The following is a 25,899-nucleotide window of genomic DNA, read 5'->3' on the forward strand; positions in this document are numbered from 1 at the left end:
TTATAAGGGCCCAATGCTTGCTTTTGTAAAAAGCACATAAACTTTATTGATGAAGTCAAAAAATGTTTTAGCTGTTGTAGAAGTTTTATTGATATCTAGCAAAGCAAATTCCAACAATGGCATCCGCAAGGTGTGAACAAAGCTTGTGGATTAAAATCGAGTATTCTGGTTCTAGCACCTTTGTTAATGCCAACCATATTGGCAACATTATCATATTCCTGCCCTCGACAGTTTTTTGCTGTGTAGGCCATTATTATCTAGTCCCTTTAATATGGCATTTGTTAAATACTCTCCCACTGTTTCTGAGACAGCAATAAAACTTTCCTCTATCTCTCCAGTTGAGGAATTACAAAATTTTAATATTACTGACATTTGTTCCCCATGATTCAAATCTCTAATACAATTGAGCATGAAGGCATGATATTTTGCTTGTTTGAGTCTGTTTATAATTTCATTGCTAACAGATTTGGAGATTAATGTAATTAATTCATTTTGTATGTCCTGCCTCAGATAATACCGACAAAGTTGCTTTTAGTTAACACGTTGCAAGTGCTCTTTTAGAGTTAGATCATATTTGGATAACAATTTAAATAGGTCTATAAAATTTCCAATGTTCCCGCTATTGTTTAGGTTAGGGGATTCTCGATGACCTAATGGCACATTGTGTGAAGCTAAGTATTTTATAATATCGATCAATCTTTCAAACAATTTACACCAATACTTTTTGATTCCCTAGTCAGTGTCTCATTTTCCTTATCTATTGTTTTTCCATACTTGATTCCTTTACCATCTAATCACGCACTCCGTGTGTCCTTGACTTTGTTCATGCCTTTGCAATATTCTACTCAGATCTTTCCAGTAATATCATCCTTCTTTTACCATCTGTATCTGCAAATGTGACAAAAGTCGGCATGGAAAGCAATAAACTTTGTCTTGAGATATGGAGTAAGCTAACCATCTACGATGTAGCTTTTTGCTGTTACTCAATTTTCTAGTAAAATGAAATTTAGTAAAACGTCTTATTTGCAACTTTGGTGTTACTTACATCAGGTTTCTCTAGGTTTTGCTGTGAGCCATTTTGCATTAAATCATGATGCTGCGAATCTGTTACTGATAATACCCACTTTCCCAGATCTTATCTATAAAGGACCCTTTTATATGAACAGTTTGCTCTTGATTATCACTTCTGAAGTCTTTAATTGGCTCACAATCTTGGATCACAACAGTTTCATCCAACTCTGATGCTGTATCAGAAAGTGTAACAGAGTCATTCGATCCTGGAGCTGGTTCTGTTTCAGAAACTAAAGACACTTGGATAAGAGCCTCATCAGAGGCATCTGGTGCAGTTATGCCATAAGATTTATTAAGAAATTCATCATACTTTAACTTGTAGTTTGGTTGATGTAACTTTAACTTGTAGTTTGGTTGATGTAATTGTCTCAGCCATTCTTCTCCTTTTTGATTCACTGTATTCCCATTTTCTCCCTATGTCTCAGTCTCTTGTGGGTCCTCCAGACATGATGATCTAAAAAAAAAACTTTGTGCTAAGTACGTTCACATTGACTTACCAAAGGATGGGGTACCTTTAGTATGTATGGATGAAATTGGTACAACTACATCTTCAGAGATAAAAGACTTGTTCACTTCTACCAGTTCGATACCTTGAAGAAAGAGTGAAGTGTCACTTGGTAGGTTTACTGGCCAAGACAATGCTCCTGCCTATATTGTCTCTTCCACAGAACATTGTTGCATTTGCTTGTTGTTGGATTGAAGCATCAATTCGGAAAAACTGTGCATACCAAGTGGGCTGTGAATATGGTATAAAGAAAAGTAGGTGTATTTTCCATTTAACATGCTTCTTTCTTTAATACGGCGATCGGCTTCCTCTCTAAGTATACAATTTAATAACTTATTTTAATTTTTTTTAAGTCTGTATGAACGATTTTACAGCAAAACAGTCTCTTGAGTTCCATGTGTTACTGCCATCTAGTGCCCATGCACTGATTCATGACAGGTATTCCCACTTGAATAGTGTAATGTAATAGGCCTACCAGAACCAGACTGCAGTCCCAAACTTGTATGATTGGTGTGCCGCCACATAATTGTCATAAAGTTGCCAGACAATCCTAGATAAATACTACAACATTTGTAAGAAAATAGAGATGGACAATTAAGTAGCTAAAATTTTAATAGCTTCAACAACTTTTCTGTGAGGCCCCCATAGGCGTGCGGCCATAAGTGGTCACTGACACCTAATGGCACCACTGTTCCTCGGCTAGCTATCACGGCGAACTAGCTCGCAGCAGTGGCAGTTGGAGGACCGTCTTAATTCTGGACATTTGAGTGCTCTGTGTTGGCTGAAAACTGCTGGAAGATGGGCACCTCACCTACAGAGTGCCACCATGCTGGTTGGGAACTTGACTGTCATCTACCTGATTGCTGAAGGAAGGAAGCCTGCTTGGGAAACTAATGCCTGCCCACATATTGGACTACAGTGAGTTCTTAGGTACAGACATTAATTTTTGTGCTTTGTGTGGCAGCCCGGTTCCCTCTGTGTCTACTTGATATTTGTGCCAAGACTCGGGTCAGGTGTTGCAAGCTAAAGGCACTTTCTGGTGTTTTGATACTGACAGTAGGGAATGTGCATTAAGTTACAAGATTTGTAAATCATTCACCACAATACTTAGCAACATGGCTGTCTTGTGATGTGTGCTTTCTGTTATATTATTTTGTAGATTATCTGCCCTGTTCTTTTGTCTCATGTTTGCCAGGGTGTTTAAGTAGTTTGGTATTTTCTTAGGCACTATCCTTCGACTACCTATAAGCTGCTTACCTTTTATTTTATCTAGTGCCTTGCCTTTTATGAAAGTAGTGTTCATTCAATATATTTTGCTAGTGTTTTTAGTGGTTGCTAAACTTAATTTACATACTGGTTTTAAAACTGAATAGTGATTAATTCTGACTATATGTATATTTAATGCTTTATTATCAGGGACCTCACTGTGCAGTCACCAAATACATTTTTTTATTCATCCAACACATGAGATCTACTTTTGTAAGACAGCTTGCCAGCTGAGTATATCAGATCCATGTGTCAGTTGTTTATCTTGTCATGCTGCCTGCTGAGTCTTGCTCACCCTGACTGTGTATTCAAGCAGCTCCTGCTGTTATCTGCTGCTACTGATGCTCAGCATTTGTCATGCAAATAATTTTTCAGTTATTCAATTTATATATGTTTTCTTCGACCTTTATTTAAATCTAACAAGCACTGCCCAAAGCCATCCTTTAGTATAAGTTCAGGTTACTGTTTTGGCTTAGCCTCTTTGCTGCAGGAACCTGTATATAGTTACATATGGACTTCTTGTACTTTCACCGTATATCAGGGGAAATCCCAAGTCATTTTTGCCACCTGTAAAGTTTGCTTATGTGGCTGCTGGTTATTAATTTAGTTCATGTCTTTCTTTTAAAACACTGTTAAAGTTCCTTGCAACCAAAACTATAAGTTTTGGGTCTGGCTACAACTTTAGATTTAGTACTTACTTTCTTAATCTATAACTGTTCTTGGTATTCTCACATTACCAAGTACATCACTGTGATAAGCTGTTGGTGCTGTTGCTAAGAATGATTTGAATTTGCCTTACACCATTACGTTGCAAACAGTACCGAATTGTGTTCTACTAAATCTACTTGTAACTTCAGGATTTTTTTGGTTACTGATGAAATATGTCTTTAATTTTGTGTTAACTTAACTTTTCAGTGGCTAAGTTTCGGGTGGTACTGTGCCTATTCATAACCTTGAGTTATATGACTTGTGGTCCAAGTATTTAACCATCACTGTTGAGTACTTTTTATTCCCTCTGATTTAAAATTCACTGTACTGCAGCTGTGGAAGACACTTGCCAGTTGACCTTAAGCTACTCTTCATTTTTTTTTTATTTGTTATGCCTTGATCACTACTTGTACTGAAAGTTCTTTTTTTCAACTTTACAATATTTCAATCCTACCATTTCATTGTTAGTGTATTTCCTAACTGTAAAGATTTGGATTGTTTTTAATAAATTGTTGATTACATGTACTTTACTTTGTGGTCTCAGTACTTTTCCACTCCCAAACCAGCTATCCACTGCTTCAGCCTTGCATTACATTTTGAACACAATGAAGGTTGCCGCCTGCTGTGCCCCATGACTGCCAAAAACTCATGGAAAACCTGCTGAACCGGGTAGCAACATAAATTTTTCCAAATCTCTTGATGAGGCTGTGGGAGGTTGTCAAGACGAAGTGTTGCACGAAGCTGCCCAAAGGTTGTGTGCGTATTCCACCACTTATTACACGCATGACAGTCGCACATGCTGCTTCTTGGAGAATAAAATTTAGCCTCCTCCCTCCCCACCTCATACTCTACTGACCTGATGCCCCAAATTAAGAAAACTGGCAGGTATTTCCAAAATGATGGCAAGGAAGGTTTCAAGGTGGAATGTGTCTCGAACAATCAAAGTGCAGAATTCTACAAACAAGATCTCTGCCAAGTCCTCCATCAATAGGAAAAATGTGTCTTACTGAAGGATAAATACATAGAAAGGATGTTTCATGATCATAGCTCGATTTTTTCAAGGTAATAATTAAAACTTTATCATTGACTATTCATACAGCCTGCAAGAGAGAGTGGTGCACACTAGAACCTACACTGGGATACAGCTTAAATCACACATTTATTATGAAGTCAGAAATGCATTAAAATCTTAATAGTCCTGGAGTACATATAGTCATCTTGTTTTCCATGACGTGTGATTGAGGTATGCCATATTTTTAATTTGCTGGGAAATTCTGCCTTAAGATCCCACAGAAGTGCTAGTCAGATACAACTACAACTTCCTAAACATCAGCTGCAATTGACAAACCATTACTGTATGGAATTACATACTCCCATGAGAATAATGCATCCCGTCTCCCACATTTTATAGGAGAGCTCTACAAGCAAATTACTGGTGTGTTCTGTTAGGGGTTTCAAAGTCTCTTTTTACATACTTTCTTTTTTCTCAGCATAATAATGAAATGTACTCTCTAGGAACATTAACAAATAAAACTGCTCAATTTATTGTTTATTTCTATGTCCATCATATAAGTTACCAGGTGGGAAATATTTGTACCAGAGAATCAGGAACAGGTGGAAATTATTCATGGTAGAAACAGGGTAGTTCTTACAACATATATATTTACCACTGTCACTTCTTTGAGTTTATCAACATTTACAGTATTTGTTTTTCAGTGTGAACCATATAAAATTATCATCATAGACTGAAAGATTTGGCAGAATGTAAATAATTTTAAGAGTAAAGGACAGGGACCGACCGACCGTCCGTCCGTCCGTCCGTCACACACACACACACACACACACACACACACACACACACACACACACACACACCGAGTGACCGTAGTTTGGCAAGTGGACTAGGGTGGGATGGGGGTTATGATGGGTGGTGTGGGTAGAAGGAGAAAGAGGCGGGAAGCAGGAAGAAGGGGATGGGGATAGGTAACTAAAGGCTCGAAGGGAGGCAGTAGGTGAGATAGCTATGAATGCGAGAGGGAAGAGCGACAAATGTGTGGGCTAGGCACATGATACACCATACTGGAGTCATTGAGATGTTGCGTATGATGAAGCTGACATGAAGGCATGGCCTGGGAGGGTGTGACAGGGTAGAGGAAGGGGAACGGTTGGGTGGAGAGTGCAGGAAAAGTGGATTAGCAGAGACTGAGGCAAGGAGGATTATGGAAGCAGAGGATGTGCTGCAAGAGGAACTCCCATCTATGTAGTTCTTCAGAAAAGCTGGCACTAGAGGAAATGGTCCATATGGCATGGGTCATGAAGCAGCCACTGAACTCGAGTGTGTAGTGCTCAGCAGTATGTTGTGTCAGCGGGTGATCAAATTTGTTCTTGGCCACAGCCTGGAGGTGGTCATTCATTCTGTTGGACAGGTAGGTTGGTTGGTTGGTTGGTTTAAAGGCGGGAGAAGGGACCAAACTACGAAGTTATCGGTCCCTTGTTCCTAATAAAACAAAGCCACAAGTGTGAGAATAAAACGGACGAAACATATAACTCAGAATGGAAAGAAAGGAAAAGCCACAAGAACGAAGGGAAGGCAACGAACACTAAAAGGAATGAAAGATTACAAGAAAACAACAGAGAGATGCTAGAAACAAAAGAGAGTAAAACATGAAAGCAGGTTACAGTGGCTGGCCAACCACAAGAATAAAAAGGGAAAGCCAGCCACTCCGCAACACACTAAAACCTCCACCCTAAAAGCACTAGGGTGGAGGACACAGAGGGACAAAGGACATGCGCTAAAACCTACAAAGTAGGATAAAATCCACTCTCATGGATTAAACGTAAAACTAAAGCTGCTGTGGAGGCATTGTTGCCCAACAACGAAGGCAGGGTGCTGGGAAAGTTAAAAGTCTGCTGCAGAGCGGCTAAAAGTGGGCAGTCCAGCAAGAGGTGGACGACTGTCATTTGGGAGCCACAGCGACACTGAGGTGGGTCCTCGCGACAGAGTAGGTAACCATGCGTTAGCCACGTATGGCCAATGCAGAGCCAGCAGAGGACAACTGATTCCCTGTGAGAGGCCTGCATGGAAGACTTCCACACATTCATAATCTCCTTAACGACATGCAGTTTGTTGTGTGTGCTGTTATGCCATTCCGTCCCCAAAGCCGTAAAACCCTGCAGTGTAAGACAGAACACAGGTCAGTTTTGGAGGTGCCTATCTCCAGAAGCGGTTTCCACATTGCCTGTTTGGCCAGCCCGCCGTCAAGTTCATTGCCGGGGATTCCAACGTGTCCTGGGGTCCACACAAACACAACAGAACTGTGGGACCGTTCCAGGCCATAGATGGAGTCCTGAATGGACGCTACCAGAGGATGGCGAGGGTAGCACTGGTTGACAGCTTGTAGGCTGCTCAATGAGTCAGTACACAGGAGAAATGACTCGCCAGCGCATGAGTGGATGTACTCATGAGCACGAGATATGGCCACCAGCTCTGCAGTGAAAACATTGCAGCCAACTGGCATGGAGTGCTGCTCAATATGTCCTCCGTGAACATATGAGAAGCCTATATGACCATTAGCCATTGAGACATAGGTGTAAACCACTTCAGAGCCCTGGAACACGTCGAGAATCGAGAGGAAGTGACAGCGGAGAGTGGTGGGGTTAACGGAGCCTTTAGGGCCATGTAAAGGATCCAGATGAAGCTGCGGCCAAGGCGTACACCATGGAGGCGTACATGAATGGACCGCAAGTAGAGGTGGTAAAGGGAAGGACTCCAGTTCGAAGACAAGGGCCCGCACGCAAACCGCAATCATTAGCCCCCATCTGGGTCGCCGATGTGGGAGATGGACTGCCGTAGGCGGAAAAAGGAGATGGTAATTCGGATGCTTAGGGGAAATATGAATGTGTGCTGCATAACTGGTGAGCAGTTGTGCATGTCTGATCTGCAGTGGAGGGACACCAGCCTCCACCAGTACGCTGGTCACCAGACTCGTCCTAAAAGCTCCTGTTGGTAATCAAACCCCATAGTGGTGCACAGGGTCAAGTAAATGCAATGCTGAAGGTGCTGCCGAACCATAAACCACACTCCCACAGTCAATTCGGGATTGAACAAGGGCTCTGTAGAGCTGCAGCAGCGTACAGCGATCTGCACCCTAACGAGTGTTGCTCATGCGATGGAGGGCATTGAGGTGCTGCCAGCACTTGTGCTTAAGCTGACGAAGATGAGGGAGTCAAGTCAATCAAGCATTGAAAACCAGTCCTAGGAATTGATATATTTCCACTACAGTGAGTGGATCATCATGAAGGTAAAGTGCGGGTTCCGACAGAAGTGCATGATACACGACTTTGCGGCAGAAAACTGGAAGCTGTGGGCTAGAGCCCATGACTGCGCCTTGTGGATGGCTCCCTGGAGGCACCGCTCAGCAAAAACAGTACTGGACCGGCAGTACGAAATGCAGAAGTTGTCTGCATACAGAAAAGGTGAGACGGAGGTCCTGACAGTTGCTGCTAGATCGTTAATGGCCACTAAAAATTTAGACACACTCATTACAGAGCCCTGCGGGACTCCATTCTCCTGGATATGGATGGAACTATGGGAGTCACCAACTTGGACATGGAAAGTACAGTGCGACAGGAAGTTTTGGATAAAAATCAGGAGTGGTCCTTGGTGACCTCACTCATACAATGTGGCATGGATATGATGTCGCCAAGTTATGTCATATGCTTTATGTAAGTAAAAAAAGATGGCAATCACATGTTGCCGTCTGGTAAAGGCTGTTCGGATGGCAGACTCAATGGACACAAGATTATCAGTGGTAGAGCGACCCTGGCGGAAGCCGCCCTGACATGGAGCCAGCAAGCCATGTGACTCCAGGACCCAATGGAAACGTCGACATACGATACATTCCAGCAGCTTACAAAGAACGTTGGTGAGGCTGATTCGCCGACAGCTATCCACATCAAGTGGGTTTTTACCAGGTTCGAGCACCAGAATGATGGTGCTCTCCCACCACTGCAATGGAAAGACGCCATCACACCAGAGCCGGTTGAAGATGACGAGAAGATGTAGTCAGATGAGAGATGTTTAATCATCTGGCTGTGGATGCGATCAGGCCCAGGAGCTGTGTCGGGGCAATGTGCAAGGGCACTGAGGTGCTCCCACTCTGTAAATGGGGCATATAGGATTCAGTGCCGCGTGTAGTGAATGAGAGGACATTCCCTTCCAGCCGCCATTTGAGAGTGCGAAAGGCTGGGGGTAATTCTCCGATGCAGAGGCTCGAGCAAAGTGCTTGGCAATCCTGTTTGCGTCAGTAGATAACTCGCCATTTACGGTAACACTGGAGACAGCTGTTGGGGCCTGGTAACCGTAAAGATGTTTGATCTTTGCCCACACTTGGGAAGGTGACTTCTGGCACCCAATGGTGGAGACGTATATCTCCCAACACTCTTCCTTCCATTGTTTTATAAGGTAGCGAACATGGGCCTAGAGCTGTTTAAAGGGTATGAGGTGCTGTAGGGAAGGGTGATGCTTATGCCGCTGTAGAGCTTGCTGACACTCCTTAATTGCTTCAGCGACTTCCGGCGACCTCCAAGGGACTGCCTTACACCTCGGGCACCCTAAAGAGTGAGGGACTGCGTTTTCTGCTGCAGAAACAGTTGTGCTAATCACCTGCTCAGCCATCACATCGATGTGACGGTGTGGGGAGATTCAGTGTTGACAGCACATGTGAAAGTTGCCCAGTCTGCCTTGTTCAAAGCCTATCTGGGCAGGTGCCCGGATGCTTGATGCTGGGGTAGTGACAGGAAGATGGGGAAGGGGCACTACCACACAGATCGTCATGTGCTCTCCAGTGGGTAGATGGGAGAAGTCCTGGGCTGCAAATTGATAAATCAATGCCGAGTAACTGCCATGAGCCACACTGAAATGTGTGGCGGCCCCAGTGTTTAAGAGGCAGAGGTTGAATTGCGACAATAAAGTTACGACACTTTTGCCTTGGCCAGTAAGCATGGTACCACCCCACAAGGGGTTATGGACATTAAAATCTCACAGAAGTAGGAAAGGTTTAGGGAGGTGATCAATCAGTGTAGCTAATACATTGCAGATAGTTCTTTCCTGTGTCGTCCTTATTCTGACAGACACAGCTTCAAGAGGGATTTGAAGGGACACATGTTCACTACAGACCAAGTTAAGGACATAAATGCAAACTCCACCTGAAACTCGATTATAGTCGCTACGGTTATCCCTTATAGCCGCAGAGGCCAGGGGTCCGCATTGCTGGGAACCAGGTTTCCTGGACGGCAATGCAGATAACAGGTGAAAAGCTTAACAGTTGCTGTAGCTCAGCCAGGCGGTGGAAAAAACTGCCCCAATTCCACTGGAGGATGGCACCGTGAGACCAAGAAGGCATGGAACATTCAATGAGGCAGTTTACGCCTCAGAGTCGCCTGCTGCCACCGAGTTATTGGCTGAGCTGTCTATATCGATTGTGTCTGAGGGTCTGGCGAGATCTAGGTCCTCAGCGGACGCCAAAGTCTCCACCCCATCCTCAGCCACAGAGCTTATAGGCAGCAGTGGTGTGGGTGTCACCGCAATTTCCTTGGTCTTTATGGGTTTTCTTTTTGGATTTCTCTCGTTGCTCCTTGGGTTTCCCTGGCTGGGAGGACTTCACTGGCTCAGTCTCCAGGGCTGAGGATGAGGATGAGCGTGAAGCCCTACAACCACCTGCTATTGGGCTCTTCAGCCACTGGGGGTGTTGTCTTTCCCACCAGAAGAAACATAGGAAAGGAATGACCCAAGGGACCCCTTCCTAGTGAGATAAGCCGAAGAAAACTTACACTTCTCTGGCTTAGAAGTGGGGACGGATGTTTGCGATGGTTGGTGGGAGGGGGGGGGGGGGGGGGGGTTGCTCCCGAAGTAGGTGGAGCAGGAGCAACAGGGAGGGAAGTACCCCCCACCTTTAAGGGAGCAGGTGTAAGCTTCTGGCTCTGAGAGGTGACCTGGGTTGGCTGAGCTGATGGTGTCAGAACTGTTGTAGTGACAGCATAAGACGATGTCATATGCCCAGGATGCAGGCGTTCAAATTTTCTCTTAGCCTCAGTGTAGGTCAGTCGGTCCAGGGTCTTGTACTCCACAATTTTCCTTTCTTTCTGGAGAATCCTGCAGGCAAATGGTGCTCTCCGTAGTTGACACAGATGTGAGGTGGGGCACATGGAGTTTTGGGATGCGATGGGCGTCTGCAATCTCGGCATGTGACACTGGAAGTACAGCGGGAAGACATACGGTCACAATTCCAGCACTTAAAGAATCGCATCGGGGGAGGAATATAGGGCTCTACATCACACCAGTAGACCATCACCTTCACCTTCTCAGGCAATGTATCACCCACAAAGGCCAAGGTGAAGGCCCGGTGGCAACCTGATTATCCTTCAGACACTGGTGGATACGCTGGATGAAATGTACACCTCGTCGCTCTAAATTGGCGCGAAGCTCTTCGACAGACTGCAATAGAAGGTCTCTGTAAAAAATGACAGCCTGGACCATATTTAAGCTCTTATGGGGTATGATGGTTACAGAAACATCCCCCAGCTTGTCACAAGCGAGTAACACCCGTGACTGGGCAGAGGATGCTGTTTTGATCTAGACTGACCCGATCTCATTTTGGACAAGCCCTCCATGTCCCCGAACTTGTCCTCTAAATACTCAACAAAAAACTGAGGCTTCATCGCCATGAAAGCTCCCCAATCAGCTCTTGAACATACAAGATACTGGGGCGAATAAGATCCGCTGCCATCCTTAGCCTGACGTTCCTCCCATGGTGTGGCCAGTGAGGGGAACGATTCTGGGTCATACTTCTGTGTGTTGAATTGAGCTTGTGATCGCTTAGAGACTGCTGGTGTTTTGCCACCACCATGAGATGACAGACTACACTTCATTGCGTGTCATCCGCCCTGGCGCCTCCTACTCCGACCAGGGGCTCTCCCCACGGGTGCCACCTATCCGCAGCAAAGGCCACCTGGCAGGATAGTCATTGCCAGGAGTCCCAATGCCCCAGGGGGATGGGCATCTACCTCTTGGCATACGTGGGGAGTTGACAGCGCAGGCATCAGCAGAGCGATCCCTGTGTAGTCTGGGAGCTACAACCAACAGGGTACATGGCGGCCCCACCACTACGAACTGGCTACTGTGCTGGATATCAGGTGCAAAGAAGTCCATGGTCATCATCAATGCAGAAATCGACACTGCATAGTGCTTGGTGGAAAATGCATCCAGGAAGGTGTCCTCGCCCAATAGATGGAGAAAGGGCAGGACTGCAATGTGACGACGAGTAAGTGGGTTAAAGATCTCAATGCACGATGAACATGATGCACCTTGTAGGGCGCCCTTCCCCAACTGGCTCACTCTTTGGGAAAATTTGGAAGAATGCAGGTCAAGCCCTACAGGGGACCATCACATAAAGGCCGAAACATGTGAATCTTCTTTTAGTTGCCTTGTACGACAGGCAGGAATACCTCGGGTCTATTCTAACCCCTGGACCTGCAGGGAGGTGTTGGACATGGGGTTGGATGTCATGCCACCATAAAAGTCTGTGCAGCACTTATGACATGGCTGTATTCACAAGAGACCTTGCCTCTGATTGATAAGATAAGCCTGTGACAGGACTGGAGTAGGAAGTGTTGGGTCTTCTACAGGAATAAAACTTCATCTTCCACTCTCACTACCACTACCAACCCCTTGCCACATGTGTCATGTCCCAATGGAAGATCTAGGAGCAAGAGCTATTCAATTCATGCACCTAGCACATCTTAAACCTATCCCATCACAGGAATACTAACTATGAAACCAACTAGCTGTCAAACACCACACTGTGGCCAAGAAGAGTTGATAATACAGTGGCAGTACACACTGCTGTATTTGTATTTATCCTCTAGCTTGTCAAAGGATTTCTTCTGGAAGTTAGCAAGTTTTCATTCTCTTTTGCGAGTGCCTGTTGATGGCTCAACACTTCTGTAATTACAATAATAATAATTATACCTTTATTAATGCACATGCATGAACAAATGATGGGAAAAAATGCTGAATGGCTCTGGGAAGAATTTGACACAGGGGGCCTAAATTCCAAGAGATGATGCGAAAATTATACTCGGTGATTTTAATTCTCAAATTGGCAGGGAATGCAAATACAAGAGGATAGTGGGAGACTGTCCTGCTCATAATTTAACCAATAAGAATGCTGAACAACTTGTTGAGTTTTGCCAACAAAACAATCTAAAAGTTATTTCACCTTCACTTCAGAAAAAGCACAAAAAATGTGGCAATCTCTTCCATCATTTAAGAGAATTTCAGACTAATCATATGACAATATCGAACACCTACCAAAAATAAATTCATAATGCACATAGAAACATTGATTCAGATCATTATTTAACAGAATCAAAATTAAATTCATGCCCACAAGAAAATTCAACAGGAAAACACTGGTGATCCCAAAATTTGATCTACACAAAATTAAAGACTCTAAGAAAAATGGGAAGAACAACCTGCAGAAGACTGCAAGAAATTTTTAAACTAAAATCATCAAAAACACCAAAAGACCTGAGCTCTTCAGAAAAAAACCAAAACATCCTTCCTGGAATCAACAAGAAAGAGAAAAGGCAAAATCACAACTGCAGCAAATCAGAAGAAACACACAAGAGCTTTGCAATCTGAGGCTTTCCCAGCATATATGATGCTACCAAGGTTCTTGGTTGTACTGCCAGTATCACCTGATGATGGCAGAATGGTTGTTTGCTGCATCAGGAAATACACCCAAGAACTTTGGAAGCACAGAAGAAATTCCTCAAAGTTCACAAACAATCATCCAAGATTTTATGACAAAATAAATGAAAATATATCAATGACCAACTGTACTCAACTGAAGACAACTTCAAAAATTACAATATTTGATTTCTAGAAGACCTCTCTGAACCAAATCAAAGGGTGCTCACCACAGAACCTCTGCTTTTGAAAACACATTAGTAAATTAGTTTTGACACATAAAGAAACTTTCCAAGAACTAGCCCACATATTTTTAACAGTTTTTAAATTTTCCAGATCCCAAAGAGAGATTTCTGAGTATACATCCAGAAATAGCAACAGAAAGTTCATTACTACCAACATAAGAAAAAGTTTATTTACATATCAAGAAACTTAAAAACAACACAGCATAAGGGGTGGATGGAACTATAGTGGAACTCTTGGAAAATGTAGGCTCAAACCCTACTCAAAGAAATTACGCAAATAATCTGAAACATTTGGCAAACCGAACAAATCCCAGATGACTGGAAGATTGCTCCAATCCATGCACTGTACAAAAAAGACGACACATCTGATGTAAACATCTATAGAGGGATCTCCCTCTTACAAGTCACCTACAAAATTTTGTCAGCTTGTCTCTTGAATAGAGCACAAAGGCAACTAGAACCCAAATCAGCAGAATATCAAGCAGGATTCAGACCAAACAGTTCACACTCAGAAAAAATTTTTAACCTCAAAACCATGCTCAAAATGCCAGCCCTCAGATAAAAACATCTAGCATGCACATGGATTTCAAAGAAGTATACAAATCAATAGATAGACCCTTACTATGCCAAATTTTAGAAAGGAGGGGACTAGATCCCCAAGCATGAGAATTTATAAAACAAACACTAACTGGCACAAAATATAAAGTAAAATTTATGGGGGAAATCTCACAACCATTTGACATTCAAACAAGTGTGAGACAAGGAGATTCTGTTCAATGTCATCGTAGAAAAGGATATGGAAGAATGGGAGAAAGAACTCAAGAAAAATGAGTTTTGGAAGCCAATCATACTGTGCTTTCCCCAAAACAGTCTCTACATTCCATACCTTGCATTTGAGGATGATCTGGCAGTACTTACAGAGGACAATGAGACTCCCATCAAACAGCTCGAGACACTTTAAGAATACGCAGAAAAAGTAGGGTTACAAATCTCATTTGAGAAAATTGAATTCTTTTGTTCGAACACAGAAATCATGAGCCTGAAAACAAAATACAGAGAAATCAGAAGGGTCCCATACTTTATATACCTCAGAGAATCCACTGAACTGACAGGCCTTGAAAAAATCTCTCAGCAAAATCACCTCCTAAAAGTCAAAAAAGCATTGGTGTTAGTCCAAAACATTTACAACAAAAAATCCATATCAAGACAGACAAAAATTTGATACTATAACACAGTCATAAAACCAATGATCCTCTACACAAGTGAAATGATGATGCTGAACAGCAAACATGAACTTGATGAAATAGAAAAAGAGAGAAAGATCATTACAAAAATTTCAGGAGTGAGACGTACACAAGAAGTTTATAGGCTGCAATCAATCAGAGCAACAGAAAGGTTTTCAATCATCGAAACTGACATTGAGAATAGGGGAATGAAATTCTTTGGTCACCTCAACAGACTACTAGAAAAGTAACTAACAAAAAGGATAATAGACTATGTAAAATCACTTACGAAATCAAGACCTTGGCTGAACAAAATCTGAAAGGACATAAACAATCCAAACACAAGACTAATTCACTTTGAGAGAGAGACAGCTTCAGATGCAAAGTAGACAAATGTGAAATTACATCAGAGCAGCCAAAACAAAAAACCGTACAGACCAAAGTGGTCAGAAAAATGTAAATAAGCCTTCTTGGAAAGAATGTAAGCCTACTGGAACAACAAGGACATAAAGAAAAACTGATTGAGTTATTTGGTTAACATCTTCCATTTACTGCGAGAATTTGCTAATAATAATAATAATAATAATAATAATAATAATAATAATATGTACAAAATAGAAAGAAACTTCCACATGGGAAAAATATATTAAAAACAAAGATTCCAAGACTTACCAAGCAGGAAAGCACCGGCAGACAGGCACATGAACAAAACACACAAACACACACACAGAATTACTAGCTTTCGCAACCGATTGTTGCTTCTTCAGGAAGGAGAGGGAAAGACGAAAGGATGTGGGTTTTAAGGGAGAGGGTAAGGAGTCATTCCAATCCCGGGAGCGGAAAGACTTCCCTTAGGGGAAAAAAAGGACAGGTGTACACTCTCACGCACACACACACACACAAACACAAACACACATCCATTCGCACATACACAGACACAAGCAGACATATTTAAAGGCAAAGAGTAAGGGCAGAGATGTCAGTCGAGGCGGAAGTACAGAGGCAAAGAAGTTGTTGAAAGACAGGTGAGGTATGAGCGGCGGCAACTTGAAATTAGCGGAGGTTGAGGCCTGGCGGATAACGAGAAGAGAGGATATACTGAAGGGCGAGTTCCCATCTCCGGAGTTGGGATAGGTTGGTGTTGGTGGGAAGTATCCAGATAACTCGGACGGTGTAACACTGTGGCATTCTTCAACCCATTATATGCAGTCTCCCATCCTTCATCAAAGACACCAACCACTTTCTCGAACGCCTGGAATCGGTACCCAGTCTGTTACCCCCGGAAACCATCCTTGTAACCATTGATGCCACTTCCCTATACACGAATATCCCGCACGTCCAGGGCCTCGCTGCAATGGAGCACTTCCTTTCACGCCGATCACCTGCCACCCTACCTAAAACCTCTTTCCTCGTCACCTTAGCCAGCTTCATCCTGACCCACAACTTCTTCACTTTTGAAGGCCAGACATACCAACAATTAAAGGGAACAGCCATGGGTACCAGAATGGTCCCCTCGTATGCCAACCTATTTATGGGTCGCTTAGAGGAAGCCTTCTTGGTTACCCAAGCCTGCCAACCCAAAGTTTGGTACAGATTTATTGATGACATCTTCATGATCTGGACCCACAGTGAAGAACAACTCCAGAATTTCCTCTCCAACCTCAACTCCTTTGGTTCCATCAGATTCACCTGGTCCTACTCCAAATCCCATGCCACTTTCCTAGACGTTGACCTCCATCTGTCCAATGGCCAGCTGCACACATCCGTCCACATCAAACCCACCAACAAGCAACAGTACCTCCATTATGACAGCTGCCACCCATTCCATATCAAACGGTCCCTTCCCTACAGCCTAGGCCTTCGTGGCAAACGAATCTGCTCCAGTCCTGAATCCCTCGACCATTACACCAACAACGTGAAAACAGCTTTCGCATCCCGCAACTACCCTCCCAACCTGGTACAGAAGCAGATAACCAGAGCCACTTCCTCATCCCCTCAAACCCAGAACCACTCACAGAAGAACCCCACAAGTGCCCCACTTGTGACAGAATACTTGCCGGGACTGGATCAGACCTTGAATGTGGCTCTCCAGCAGGGATACGACTTCCTAAAATCCTGCCCCGAAATGAGATCCATCCTTCATGAAATCCTCCCCACTCCACCAAGAGTGTCTTTCCGCCGTCCACCTAACCTTCGTAACCTCTTGGTTCATCCCTATGAAATCCCCAAACCACCTTCCCTACCCTCTGAATCCTACCCTTGCAACCGCCCCCGGTGTAAAACCTGTCCTATGCACCCTCCCACCACCACCTACTCCAGTCCTGTAACCCGGAAGGTGTACACGATCAAAGGGAGAGCCACGTGTGAAAGCACCCACGTGATTTACCAACTGACCTGCCTGCACTGTGACGCTTTCTATGTGGGAATGACCAGCAACAAACTGTCCATTCGCATGAATGGACACAGGCAGACAGTGTTTGTTGGTAATGAGGATCACCCTGTGGCTAAACATGCCTTGATGCATGGCCAGCACATCTTGGCACAGTGTTACACCGTCCGAGTTATCTGGATACTTCCCACCAACACCAACCTATCCGAACTCCGGAGATGGGAACTCGCCCTTCAGTATATCCTCTCTTCTCGTTATCCGCCAGGCCTCAACCTCCGCTAATTTCAAGTTGCCGCCGCTCATACCTCACCTGTCTTTCAACAACTTCTTTGCCTCTGTACTTCCGCCTCGACTGACATCTCTGCCCTTACTCTTTGCCTTTAAATATGTCTGCTTGTGTCTGTGTATGTGCGGATGGATGTGTGTGTGTGTGTGTGTGTGTGTGTGTGTGTGTGTGTGTGTGTGTGCGCGCCCGAGTGTACACCTGTCCTTTTTTTCCCCTAAGGGAAGTCTTTCCGCTCCCGGGATTGGAATGACTCCTTACCCTCTCCCTTAAAACCCACATCTTTTCGTCTTTCCCTCTCCTTCCTGAAGAAGCAACCATCGGTTGCGAAAGCTAGTAATTCTGTGTGTGTGTTTGTGTGTTTTGTTTATGTGCCTGTCTGCCGGCGCTTTCCCGCTTGGTAAGTCTTGGAATCTTTGTTTTTAATAATATGTACAGTAACACAAAACTATTATTGAGTTACAATTACGATATTTATATGTATTATAAAATTTAATGTGTGAATTAGTAGTGTATAGTCTTCATAACAGTTCCATGGCTTCCCACTAAGTAAAGATTCTTTTTTTTTTTTGTTCTTTCACCAACTTCTATCCTGTGTGTAATGCAACTGATATTCCTTTGTTCAAACATTGTTTAAGAAAAAATATAAATGATATGGGCTCAGATACAAAGCTTGCCTACAAAATTAAATACTCACCTATATTAAGAGAATGTAAATGATGCAACCCAGCAACTGCTTGGTGCAGAATGTCACGAGCAGAGATTCGACCAATGTGGAATCTACCCTCAACATAGTCTTGCAATGTTGCTGCACATAATTCCAGAGCAATATAACGAAAAAGGCGATCTTGTTCTGTGCAAAAGTAGCGAACTACATTTGGATGAGCATCTGACTCGCGCAGAAGAGCCACCTCACGGTCTGCTACTGTGAAGCACTCGGGCAATATCCGCTTTACAGCTACGGCTCGCCGGTCAAATTCACCCCTAAAAGAAAAGGAGAAAAAGGGGGTTCTCATCTGAGGTGTTACAATAGCATGAGGCAGTGACAATTCTCAAAGTTGGGCAAAAAAGAAGACAGAAGCAACATGAAAGAAAAACTTGCAGACCTTAACATATATAACACAATTAGAAAATCTGTGACTAGATGTCAATGATTACAATATATTTGAGTTGTTTTTCATAAATTATGACTGCACCCGTCCATTCTCATTAAAATTAACATCACCAACAAATTGTAACAAATATTTTTATTCATTTTTTTCAATATGACCATTAGTCTCATTCAGATGTTTAATCAACCAACAAAACAGTGGGAAGCCCTTCTGCTACTATTTACATATCACTCTCACTGATATAACTCTTTCTGAGAATACCTCTTTTGTACACTCATAAGTTTAAAATATGTGCAGCCTCTGAGAAATGTTTCATCAATTATTAACTCTGACATCTTTTACAGTTAATACTGAATCTTGAGACATTTCATCGACAAATGATGTATAGAAGACTTACTATATAAATTATGGACCAGAGTGAAAATGCTCCTCTTGGAGCACAAAGAACGCAAAAATTTCCTCTTTAAAAGACTCTGACAGAAAAGTGGGTACCAGCTGCCCCAATTCTCATTATGTTTTCCTCACCAAAAGTTTTCGCATGCAAACATATTTGCACTCTTTTAACACAGAAATTCTAAATCCAGTTGCCCAGTCTTTCTTTGGAGATAAGTTTTCTCCTCTAGACCAGGAAACTTTAACATATGGATAATTCACACATTGGGAAAATTTTCAACACACAGGTATAGGGTGATGGGGCAAAATTGTAGGCTCCACTTTTTGCTGCAACTGTCTGCACTTGTTTCTCTCCCACTGATGTGGTCTTCTTGTTCTCCTACAGTGACTCCTCCTGCTTTTCTCTCCCACTGCCACTGTCTCCTAACCACCATTCACACTGTCTCCCATTTTTACAGCATATCCCACTGCCACTGTCTCCATTTGTCTTTCTTTCCCACTGCCACCTGTTGCCAAATACCTCAGCAGCTCAAAAAATCTTGTTTATATTTAGGTATAAAATGCATCCTCACATATACCTACATATGGTCTCCACTCATTCTCTTTTCCATTTCCATTGTCTTCTCTCTTTTTTGCTCCCACTGCTACTGTCACCACCCATCTCTCTTTCCTTTTATGGCTACTATCTCTCACTTACCGTCACCATCTCCTCTCTCATTCACTCCTAATGCTATTGTCTTCATCAATAATCAATATCTCTCTCTCTCTCTCTCTCTCTCTCTCTCTCTCTCACCATCACTGCCTCCTCTCTGTTTCTCTCCCACTTGCACTGTCTCCTCTCCCTTCCATCATCTATGTCTCTCTGCTACTATATTTCAGCACAAAAAAAAGGAATATGTTTGCATGCAAAAATTTTTGGTGAGGAAGACAGAATGGGGATTGAGGCACCTGGTTCACCTCTTTTCTTTTAAAGACAAACCCATTCACCTCTTTTGCGCTGTGACAGAAGGATTTTCCCCCTGGTTCCTTTCTTTTTTCTGCTACGGCAGTGTATGTTGCTTATATAAAAGAATTCTATAAATCAGTAAAGTTTTGACAGTTTATTTATATACTTTGATGCAATTACATACTTTGACACATATAAACGAGAAATAAGTGTGCATAATATAAGGTTAACGCAAAACTGCTTGCTTTGCATTTCTTCTGGAAACTTTGCTCATCAATTGCAATTCATTGAAGATACCTGGCTCATGATTTGTATGTTAAAAAAGTAAAAATGTTATTAGAAATATAGTTCTCAATTTGTAGTCTTTCCAGTTTTACATCATTTTGGCAGTAATTTTAAGTTTCTTTCAGGCACGTGAAGATGCTTTTTGGCCCATTTTTTGTTACTGCAGTGCCACTTTGGGCATATTTGAATACCTTTCAGAAGAGCTATCACAAAATATTAGAACATGTAGAAAATTGCAAACAACCATTGGGTCATCTACATCCATGGTTTGGTGACCTCAGACCCTTTGATGTGACCACAGAATCATTGCCATGTGCTCACTACATCAGTTAAAACTACACTGATGCCACTCCACCTATTTGCTCAATTTGTCTAGGCTGAAGGAAGTGGGTTATGTTTAAATTTTGACCCTGTACTGTACGATAGCTACAGGATGCCTGTTCTTTCTATATGCATACACATAGTTACTAGGGCAAAGGCTGTCCAAACACTTCAACACTTACCTCTGTCACTAACAGAACATGAGTTATGACCCCCAAAAAATCACATTTTTGCTTGTGGCTTTTTTTTAAACATATTGGTTTTCTGCAGAATCATGCATGGACCAATAAGCCACAAAAAGAAGTAAGTATTTATGTACAGATATAGAAAAAGAGTGGACAAGTTTATAAATCACAGGGTATTTGCACCGATACACATGCAGAGGTTGAGAGTTGATGAAAGACATGCAGTAGGTAAAGAAATGATGTATTAAAAACAGTGCTCAGTAAATTAAAACTACACTGACAGTAACATGGGAAAAGAACTCATAATACTTGATGTTAACATGCTTTGGACACACAAGGAAACACAAAGGAGGGAGGGAGGGAGGGGGGACAGGACTTTTTAGTGTGTTGTTGGCGATGATGTTGATCTTCAGTCTGAAGACCAGTTCAATGCCTCTCCCCTCAATAATCTGTCCTGTGCATGTCTCTTCATCTTTGCGTAACTACTGCAACCTATGAGGGTGTACTGAAAAGTAATGCCTCTAAATTTTTTATGTGTAAACTCTTAACACTTTCTAAATAAAACAAACATTATTAACATTCTACATATTTATTCTTCGTGTCTAGATATCTACTTCTCAACATAATCACCATGGTGACAACACATTTTTCCCAACGAGAGATCTGTTTGTTGGTACCGTCACTGAACAGGGTGCCTGAGAAATCCCCATATCCCCTGCAACCCTTGTTTCATAACAAATGTTATTATGCAGGTTGGTAGCTATGTCACTTCCTATCAATTGATGGAATTCATGTTTACATGTTTTTGCAGTTGTAGTCGAGTTTTAATTTGTAGTCATGGTCGGCAGAAGGTGCACGTGCCCGCCGACCTGGGACCGGACCGCAGCGACGCACGGATGCACGCCAAGACCGTAGGATCCTACGCAGTGTTGTAGGGGACCGCACCGCCACTTCCCAGCAAATTAGGGACACTGTTTCTCCTGGAGCATCGGCGAGGACCATTCGCAACCGTCTCCATGAAGCTGGGCTACGGTCCCGCACACCGTTAGGCTGTCTTCCACTCACGCCCCAACATCGTGCAGCCCGCCTCCAGTGGTGTCGCGACAGGCGTGAATGGAGGGACGAATGGAGACGTGTCGTCTTCAGCGATGAGAGTCGCTTCTGCCTTGGTGCCAATGATGGTCGTATGCGTGTTTGGCGCCATGCAGGTGAGCGCCACAATCAGGACTGCATACGACCGAGGCACACAGGGCCAACACCAGGCATCATGGTGTGGGGAGCGATCTCCTACACTGGCCGTACACCTCTGGTGATCGTCGAGGGGACACTGAATAGTGCACGGTACATCCAAACCGTCATCGAACCCATCATTCTACCATTCCTAGACCGGCAAGGGAACTTGCTGTTCCAACAGGACAATGCACGTCCGCATGTATCCCGTGCCACCCAACGTGCTCTAGAAGGTGTAAGTCAACTACCCTGGCCAGCAAGATCTCCGGAACTGTCCCCCATTGAGCATGTTTGGGACTGGATGAAGCGTCGTCTCATGCGGTCTGCACGTCCAGCACGAACGCTGGTCCAACTGAGGCGCCAGGTGGAAATGGCATGGCAAGCCCTTCCACAGGACTACATCCAGCATCTCTACGATCGTCTCCATGGGAGAATAGCAGCCTGCATTGCTGCGAAAGGTGGATATACACTGTACTAGTGCCGACATTGTGCATGCTCTGTTGGTTGTGTCTATGTGCCTGTGCTTCTGTCAGTGTGACCATGTGATGTATCTGACCCCAGGAATGTGTCAATAAAGTTTCCCCTTCCTGGGACAATGAATTCACAGTGTTCTTATTTCAATTTCCAGGAGTGTATTTAAGTGATAGTTTGGTAATATTTACACTTATCAGCACCTGTCTTCTTTCAAATTAGAATTATAATAGCCTTTTTGAATTCTAAGGGTATTGTACCTGTCTAATAAATCTTGTACGCCAAGTGGAATACTTTGGCTCTCTCCAGGCTCCAGGATCTCAATAGTCCTGAGGTTCCTTTGTTTTGACTTAGGTCTTTCAATGCTCTGTCAGATTCTTCACACAGTATCATATCTCTCATCTCATCTTCATTTACTTCCCTTCTTTCTCTATAACACTGCTTAATCCTCTCCCTCTCTGGTCCCCATCCCCCCCCACCCCTACCCCTCCCCGAGCACATTCTGTACCTAGTTGCCCACCACCCTACCTCCGCACACTTCTCTAGCAGGACCACAAAATTTTTCTCCATGCCTTTCTGCTACTCGTCCATCCTCCTTGCCAGACACCACGTATCCCCGTTACCCATACGAGCCTGCTACCCGCTACCATGACATTACAGGCCTGGAGGTGAGAATGGTCAAGTGTAGGCACGTTGTCCATGTAAGAATGTACGTGTGTATGTGTGTGTGTGTGTCACTTGACAAAAGATTTTGCCCAAAAGCTTGTATTTTCCATCAGTCTATCTCTAAATGTATCTGTCTTCCACTCAATGCCTTCTCTATGTGGTAAGTAACAATCTATACTAATGCATATTGTTACTCCGTTCCAGATTTTTCATTGTTTGTATTCTCTTTCACCAGTTTCATTTGATGGATTTCAAATTTTTTCTTTTTCTGGCAATTTCACAGAGGGGCTCTATCAAACAATGTACAGAATGTTAACATGATAAATAAAAAAGTGGCAATGTGACCCTACTTCCTTTTAAAGAACTTGGCTTCTCTTGAATTCCTTTTTATCATGTATAATGTAAATGGACTAAAAAAGAAAAACTCACCAAGCAGCAGCAGCAGGAGAACACACACACAAAAAGGTTTAACTTTTACAAGCATTCGCAGCCAGAGGTCCCTTCTTCTGGCAGAAGAGTTGAAGAGGCAGGAAGAGGGGTGAAGGAGAAAGACTGGAAGCGTTTTTGAAAAGGGTTTCAGTTAAGAAAAATCACCCAGAACCTTAAGTCAGAAGAGGCTTACTAGATGAGATGAGAAGGAAAGACAGATTGTTAGGGACTGCACCGGATGGGATTTGAAAACCTGAGAACTTAAAGGTGGAAGACAGGGTAATATGCAAGACAGAGATTAGTACTAAAACATAGTTCATGAGTTAAAAAGAATGAAAAGCTAAGTGCAATGCCTGTAACAGAGGTGGAATGGGGGGGCCAAAAACACACGTCAGAAAATGAAAGATGTAGAAAACTAAAAAAGTAGTAGTTCCTGTGAAAAAATGGTGAGATGGAAGGAATTAATGTAAATTAAGGCCAGGTAGGTGGTGAGAAAGAAGGACATGTAGTGCTAGTTCTCACCTGTGGAATTCTGAGGAACTGGTGTCTGGGAGAAGAATCCAAATAGCGCATGTAGTGAAATAGGCACCAAGGTCATGACTGTCATGTTGTAGAGCATGCTCCGCAACAGGCTATTGAGTGTTGCTGGTATACACCCTCTGACCAGGCCCAGTCATTCTGACTGATAAGAACTTAGCTTCTCTTGCAAGAAAGCAATGCAACGGAAGATAGATAACTAGCAAGGATTTTGGAATTACCACTCAAACCTTGTAAAAGGAACAATTCGAGTATTCTTGTATGCTACCATAAGGATAGAAAAAGCATACAGAAAAATGATTTGTCATAATGATACCAAATATATGAATTATTGTTTCACTTTTGGTGATTTTAATGGACAGACACCTGATGTGCTACAATTAACTGCACATATAGTAAATACTATACAAACTATACTGGGACATGGAGCAATGTAACAAATTGATATCAACAAAAAATGGAGCGTGCACAGAGTCAAAGAGTGAGGATAGGAACCCACATCTGGGAATGTCATCTAAAAATAATGACAGGGCATCAAGCAGAAGTGACCGGAAAGTCATCAACTTAGCACAAACTGTCGCTAGGTTATAAGGCAGCAGACTGCAAGTGGTATTTCTAGCAACCACTATGATAACACACTGCTACTGAAGGAGGCGATAATGATTTTAAAAGTCATTTGTGGGTTGATATTCTACACAACCGTTTCACTAGTACATCCCCTTACCTTACCAACAGTAGCTACATAAGCCTATAAGTCATGACACAATTATTCACATTTCCAGCAACCTATAGAAACATGCAGATGAAGATGTCAAAAATGATGTTGATATTTCTGACAGACTATCATGAAGCCATCAAGAAAACATGAATTGTTATTTACACTGTTAAGTCTCTTAAACATCCCTGAATGGCACTACAGAACATGGTGAATGAATGAATGTTACAACATATTGAGCAGCATATATAAAATTCCAGTTTGACTAGAAACCGTGAACTTGGTTATAGACATATATTAATCTGTGAAAAAGAAAATAAATATTAATTTGTGGTCAAATCACCTGTCTTACTTACTCGAACAAAAAGTAATCAGAAAATGAATGGGCCCTTACTGGGGAATATGTAAATATAAAATGAGCATTTTTTTTCAGCCTGTCTTATTTGAAGAAGCAAGCACGTTACTTCTAATTAACTTCTGATGGAACACAATTTACAGCAAAAATTAGGATATACAGTGGCAAACAAAAATTTTATGCCAATTGTTGAAGTCATCCGAGTTAAAAGTCTACTGGTCTTCAGATTTATAAGTCACAATTAAAACTATAATAATAAGATGAAAATAACACATACTAAAAGTAAACAGCCTGCATATTAAGACTTTAATAAGAACAAAGGTAGTTTTGGGGATGTAAGCAGGAAAAAATAACACTGCACTGAGAACAGGTATCTGAGGTGTTGCATTTTTAGAGGTAAGTAGTTTACATGCCAGTTGAAATTTTGTTTTTTCTTCTTTTGTAGTATTAGCTTAAATGCACACTGTCAAAACTTCTTCACCAAGGCAACGTTTGTGATATTTCTACATATGCCAATATAATTTTGTTATACACGTTATATTGTTATTAATCTTTCATTACTCAAACTGTGGTTGTCAAAGTCCGAGAAGTCAAGAACAGATTTTTATCTTGTCAAGTAATATCAGGTGGTTATAATATACTTAAAGTGCAGCTAGTCACAGAGATCCAGTGTGGGCTGTAATTATCATACAGCATCTAAACTTGATATGTATCCTAATATGTTACTGCAGAACCGATTTAGCTGGGAAAAAATTATTTCAAATTTTGGCCACCAGATGCAAATTTGGTGCTGTGAATGGGAGAAAGACTTAC

General features: G+C 42.6%; 1 protein-coding gene across 1 annotated transcript in view; it reads right to left on the minus strand.

The window, feature by feature from the left end:
• The window catches only part of LOC126279049 (serine/threonine-protein kinase/endoribonuclease IRE1-like), a 138,081-nt gene that overhangs the window by 31,074 nt on the left and 81,108 nt on the right, over nucleotides 1-25,899 (minus strand). Inside the window, exon 11 of the mRNA XM_049979458.1 lies at nucleotides 18,139-18,425. Within this exon, the coding sequence (XP_049835415.1) occupies nucleotides 18,139-18,425 (287 nt within the window). The remainder of the gene's footprint in view (nucleotides 1-18,138; nucleotides 18,426-25,899) is intronic.

Source organism: Schistocerca gregaria, chromosome 6, assembly GCF_023897955.1.
Source record: "Schistocerca gregaria isolate iqSchGreg1 chromosome 6, iqSchGreg1.2, whole genome shotgun sequence".
Lineage (NCBI taxonomy): Eukaryota > Metazoa > Arthropoda > Insecta > Orthoptera > Acrididae > Schistocerca > Schistocerca gregaria.